The sequence below is a fragment of the Myotis daubentonii genome, chromosome 2 (assembly GCF_963259705.1).
Source record: "Myotis daubentonii chromosome 2, mMyoDau2.1, whole genome shotgun sequence".
In the NCBI taxonomy this organism is placed as follows: Eukaryota; Metazoa; Chordata; class Mammalia; order Chiroptera; family Vespertilionidae; genus Myotis; species Myotis daubentonii.
Genome location: NC_081841.1, coordinates 65,712,882 through 65,718,881, shown reverse-complemented (window position 1 = coordinate 65,718,881; position 6,000 = coordinate 65,712,882). Strand labels below are relative to the sequence as shown.

At 35.2% G+C, this 6,000-nt stretch overlaps 1 protein-coding gene across 6 annotated transcripts in view; it reads right to left on the bottom strand.

The window, feature by feature from the left end:
* Nucleotides 1–275: 275 nt before the first annotated feature.
* The window catches only part of CAND1 (cullin associated and neddylation dissociated 1), a 61,389-nt gene continuing 55,664 nt past the window's right edge, over nt 276–6,000 (bottom strand). For 3 of the 6 annotated variants that reach the window (XM_059683531.1, XM_059683534.1, XM_059683533.1), the window contains 5 exons: nt 5,584–5,679; nt 2,959–3,128; nt 2,710–2,874; nt 1,564–1,671; nt 276–844 (listed from right to left, as the gene is read on the bottom strand). In XM_059683531.1, the coding sequence (XP_059539514.1) occupies nt 620–844; nt 1,564–1,671; nt 2,710–2,874; nt 2,959–3,128; nt 5,584–5,679 (764 nt within the window). In that variant the 3' untranslated portion in view covers nt 276–619. Of the gene's footprint in view, nt 845–1,563; nt 1,672–2,709; nt 2,875–2,957; nt 3,129–4,531; nt 4,626–5,583; nt 5,680–6,000 lie in introns of those variants that run through there. The other 3 variants (XM_059683532.1, XM_059683535.1, XM_059683536.1) reach the window with 3 other exon arrangements.

The window sequence follows — 6,000 nt, the reverse complement described above, 5'->3', positions numbered from 1 at the left end:
ACAATACATATTTGTAAACTTGCTCATGCAAAATTAGTGTGCGCAACAGGAATATTGCTAATCCCTATACTTAAAAAAAAATGATACCTTATCTTTTTTAAATTGCCAAATCCTCCAAAATGTAACAAATCTTACACAGATATTCTTCTCTGCCAGCTAAAAATCAACTTATGTTGCTGAAACAAAATGTTATATAAGAAAAAGAAACATGGTTTTTATCTTCCAGAATTTTTGATTTTTAAGTATGAGAAATTTTTATAAAAGAAAGAAATTCATGGTCACAAAATTTTAACATTTTAATCCTAAACATTACAGGGCAAGTAGACCCTGGACCCTATATCTCCATATTCCATAAATCCTAACTTTTAGTTTCCATTTTCAATGTTGCCCTAACCACTAAAACATTAGTGGTTTTACAACCTCTGGGTTATGGGAATACATATTTCTGAAATAAATGTTACAAAAACAAAAATGGAAGAAAGCCAAACTGTCTCCATGAAGGAAAAAAAAGTGGAACATTTTGAAGCTTTTAGATACTTCTCTTTCCATGTCTTATGATTAACCTGTCGATTCAGTGCATCATAAGGTCAATGTCATGGTCCCCATGTTGAACAAACATCTAACTAGTGTCCATTGATTCCAAGTTAGTAGAGGATGAATCTTTTTGGATACTTTCAAAAATAGCTGCCAGCTCAGGGTTGGAACTGATCTGCGACTGGAATTCACTCATCAGTGGACTCTTCTCTGCTTCTGGAATGGTTAGCAGTGCTGCTACTGCTCTCATGGCAGATCGCTTTAGTTCATCTTGCTTTTCAAACTCCTGCTTTACTGAGTTTGCCTTTACCTGTAACATTGAGTAAATTTATATTATATGCTATAAAAGACAAACTATCATACAAACAAAATTTAAGCACCTAGAAATTTCTGGTCAATAAAACAAAGCTGCTCTTTCATAGGTCCAAAAGTGATGTTGTATTCTAAGTTGTTTTTAAATTTCTTTTTAGCAGTAGCTTGTCTCCTTTTAAGTGAGTAACCCCATTAGGAAAACAAAATCCTGAACCACGGTTGAAAGAGTGAAAACCTGAGCTTCATCTGCTTAGCAAGTCCTACTTTGGCCTCCACCAAGAAACTACCCCTCTTGACACCCTATTCATTTTTCTTCAGACACATCATATATATAAACATCTCTGTGCCCTAATTCATATAGTTATTATTATATGGAAAGCCCTGTTTTCACCTTCTGAATCTAAACATATTTCTGACATTTTAAGGCCCATTTTAAATGTCATCATGTTCATCTGAAGTCTTCTATGATTACCATCCCACCTCCACCAGAATTAAACATTTCCTTTTTTGTGGAACAATTTCACTTTATCTTGTATCAATACTTCAAAATATGTATCAAATTGTTATTATAAATAAAAACTTTAAAGAATAGCATTAAATAGTGCTAAGTTTTCTAAAACATCCACATTCAATATGGTGTTAGCATGGTTAAATTAGGACAAATAGAAATCGTGAATACACCAAATCCATCCTAAGTTGATGTCTACCAATGATTACCTTAGTTGTACATGTGGCACGTAATGGCTCTACAAGCCGGTCCAATCTCTGCAGTACTGCACTTGGACAAAGGGTGGAGAGTCTCACCAACATTAAAAATGTTAACATCTATTATGAATAAAGAAAGACAAAATGTAGACCTTGTGTTATTTTTCTAAAGACAATTCCAAATTCTAACAAAGCTTTTAAAAGGAAAATGACTAGCATGCACCATGAAGTTTCATTTTCATGTAATCTGTCTCTGGCTGCGTAACTGCTCAACTACCACTTTTGCCTGCTTGATCAAAGGCCATGAATGGGGGGGGGGAGGGGAGAGAGGGGGGGGGAGAGGGAGGGAGGGAGGGAATGCACTTACTATTTTTCAATTCACCCTTTAATAGTTCACATTTGAAATGGACAAGATCAAATAGGAAAACAAAGAACAGTTATAAGTTCATTCTCTAAACCTAAAAAGTGGTATGATTTCTCTTCTAGTTGCTTCTACATAGATTGTTTAGGCATCTGAATTGTTATCCTTAAAAAATTCTTGATATTAATCCCAATATAATAGACTGGAAAATAAAAATCCTTCAATTCAGGTAAATAATATGGGTATATCTTGTAAAACGGCAGAAAACCCTCTGTGGGTAGTAACTGCAGCATACTTTTAAGATAGGCCAAACAGATCACAGGTTATACTTTGAACAAAACCTGTCCATTCTCTTCTTTGGAGGGAAATCACCTAGGGACTATGTGCTAACCAGTAGTCGGCAAACTGCGGCCCCTTGAGTGTGGCTCTTCCACAAAATACCACGTGTGTGCACGCACATACTGTGTGATTGAAACTTTATGGCCACACTCAAGGGGCCAAAGAGCCGCATGTGGCTTGCGAGACGCAGTTTGCCGACCATTGCGCTAAGCAAGCTGAAATGAATTTCTTGGAATTTCCCATCCACTAAGAGTTGACCTCTTCCTCCAATGAAAAGGTTTCTGGATTTTTTTCTGTATGTCAACTAATGTTACAATTATAGCACTATTATTTTTGCATATTATAATTCATTGACAAGCAAAACAATTTTTCTCAACAGACAAAAGTAAATGACAAGGGTAAAAGTCACTGTAGTTAAGTCTTCTAAAACATTCTAAAAACAGGCACAAACATCTTACCTTAATATCATAATGGTCCTTCAAACCATCTTCAACATGATTTAGAAATTCAAAGATATCTAGTCTATCCAGACAACTGTCTAGAAGTGTGTACATACACTCAAAAGCTGCCTTTCTAATATCCAGGCCATCATCAACTGTATGCTTAAATGGACCCATTTCTACCTGTTGAAACACAAAAGAGTATGTGCATATACTTAAAAGTAAAAGACAGTCTTAGAGAAAGTGTAATTTAACTAACTAGCTTACCTCTCTTATAAGCTCCTTTCTAACTTTTGTTTCATTGTAAAGATGTGGAAGAACAGTGTCTAGAAGATCCCTTATTAAAGATGGCTTATTATGTGCCGCTGAGTTGAATGTGACCAAGGCTACTCTTCTTACATTCAAATCTGGGTCTTCCAAGGTTTTTAGGAAATCACCTGAGAAATTATAAGAGAAGCAACATACAAAAATTAAGATAAGCTTAAAAAAAAAAAAGATAAGCTTACAAGAAAATATATGTGATACCTTTTTCTAAATTGATAGTTTACTGTGGTTGGTATTGTTATTTAATATGGGTTAGGGAAGAACATGATGAAATACTAAGTAAACTATCTAGTTTCTTTTGGCAGCAGGTAAACCATCATGTCTCAATGTGAGTGGATTTAATTGATAATCTACTCTCAAGCACCTATAATACAGAGCAGCAGTCGTCAACCAGTGGTCCACAGACCACTGGTGGTCTGTGAGGTCCAAAAGGTTGGCGACCATTGGTTTAAGGAAACCTTTGGAGCAGCGGTCGCCAACCAGTGGTTCGTGGACCACTGCTGTTCTGTGAGGTCCAAAAGGTTGGCAACCACTGGTACAGAGGATATATGGTGAGAGTTCAGAACATTCCTTAATTACTTTTATAGATACTTTATAAAAAGGTGGGTTGCAAAGAGAAGTGGTGGAGCCCTGCAGCAGGCACTGAATCTAATAACTTGAATGTCCTTGGAGTTCAAAATTATTAATTACTACACTAAAAACAACCTAAACAGAATTTTAAAAAACTGAGTTCAAAATAAGATAAACAAGGTGAGGACATACCCGTTGCTTGATAAAGATGGAATACTGTTAACGAGTACACAATCTATCAGATGACAAAGAGAAATGTGCCTCCAAAAAATATACGTATTTTTATATGTATCTTTAACGAGAAATATACAAATTGGTAAAAAGGTAAGAGTATAAAAGGAGGAAACTGAAACCTAACAGGACAAAAAGCTAAAGCGCCTAAGGCACTTTAAAACAGAAAAAATACATGTATATTGTTGAATACAGTGTTTAGTATGCACCTGGTATTCACACGGAGCTATCATTATGTAATCTCAACCCTATCATCAGCAATCTTTTAGAATTCACAAGGAAAAAGAGAAGTGCCAGAAGACTTAAATGTATCACAACAGCAATGTAAAAAAATGGGAGGAAAGAAATACTTCAGATACCACAGATTGGTAAACTCAATGTTGACCATCTAGGGAAGTTCTGATTACAAAAACTTAGGAGATAGCTTGGGTTAAAAAAGAATTTAAATGTACCATAAGAAACCTCTTCATCCTGTTTGTTTAGAGTTACTTAGACATTAAATTAGAACACTAATTGTAATACAAATGCTTTCAGTAAAGCATCTAAATAAAACATTGCTATTATTATGGACAAATGGTGACATGGACTAGGATGAGTGGTTCTCAACTCTGATCTAGGAATTTGTTTCTAAAAAGCTTCCTAGGTGTTTGTAGGATGTTCATATAATCACAAATAATACTGAACTCAACCATAATTCAATTAGAACAATAATCACCTGATTGAATAACTACACCAATGATGACACTGACTGTTGTCAACCTGGAAAGATGTCTCTAGAGATGTGGCACAGGTCTTTTCCTCTGTCCTATCTTATACAGTATCAAATGTGAGTAAATATACCAAAGCAAAAAAAAAAAAAAAGAAAGAAAAAAAAAGGGTGTGGGAAAACAAAGGCAAAAATTTTTGGATAGAAAATTTCTTTAAATTATTAGCACCCATTTATCCCTGTGTCCCCTTTAGTCTGAACTGGTAATTCCTTTCTGTAGTTATTTTAAATTGTGCTTTTCCCCTTTCTGGTTCACTGTAGAATGACCTGACAATGGGAAGCTTCTTTCCCATGTCCTTCTATCCTCTCTACTTCTATTTCTGTTCTTGTGTCCTCAAGAAAGCACAAAAGTGAGTTCTGAGGGCTTTTAGCTACTACTACCAACTCTAGGAAAACTGATGATGAAAAAAACACAGGGAAATTATGACATCATGTAAAAAGTCCTCAAAGCTAATTCTTGTCTTCATAGGAATAGAGAGCCCTAGTTGTTCTGAAGTATCTCCTTTTAGTTCTGGTAATTATCTTTTTTATTCTTAGGCTGTTACATATGTAAGTTTCAACAATCCCCTCAGGAACTGAAGGGTTATGTGTAATAACAGAAAATTGCAGCCCTAACAGCTCAGGTTAAGATTCATTTTTCTGGGAGGAAATTTCAGGACTATTTAGAAAGATAAAATATGCTTCCCTACCACCCACTATTACTTTAGGCCATTCCCAGAATATGATTATCAAATGTATAATTGACTCTTAGAGACATCTTAGTGTGTATTCACTCACTTCAGTTATTTACAAAATTATCTGCTAACAATTTCAAACTAAGGGATGACAGAATGTAAGTATGTAAGATCATATGTTAGCAGTATCTTTCTAATGAAACAACTACCAGACCCTTAAAAGCACCTGAGATTCCTTGGTGAAATTTTTAGTTATTGAAATGATTTGTTTTTTGACAATTAACTAATAAATAATCAATCAGTACGTTTATCTTTGTTTCCACTTACCTATGCAGTTCTTTAATAGTGGATCAATAGGTTGTGGATGATCAGAAATAGTAAATTTCACAGCTGTAACCACTGAGCTTCGGGCATATGATGAGCCTAATTAAAAATAAATTTAAATCTCTTGGTATGTAAGTCTACTAAAATCCATTTTCAAACCACTTCAAATAACACTAGTGTTTTCAATTTTTTTAAATTCTCTTTGGCAAGAGAGGGTATTGCTATCAATACTAACAGAGATGAGCAAAGTTTACTTATGAAACTATCTATATAAAACCCTAATATGCAAATAGACTGAACAGCAGAACAACCAGTCTCTACAACGTGTGCTGACCACCAGGGGGCACGCACGAAACATGGTGGGCACTGGCCATGGCAGGATGGTATAGATGAGCAGGGGCACCAGACCAAAGCAGGGCA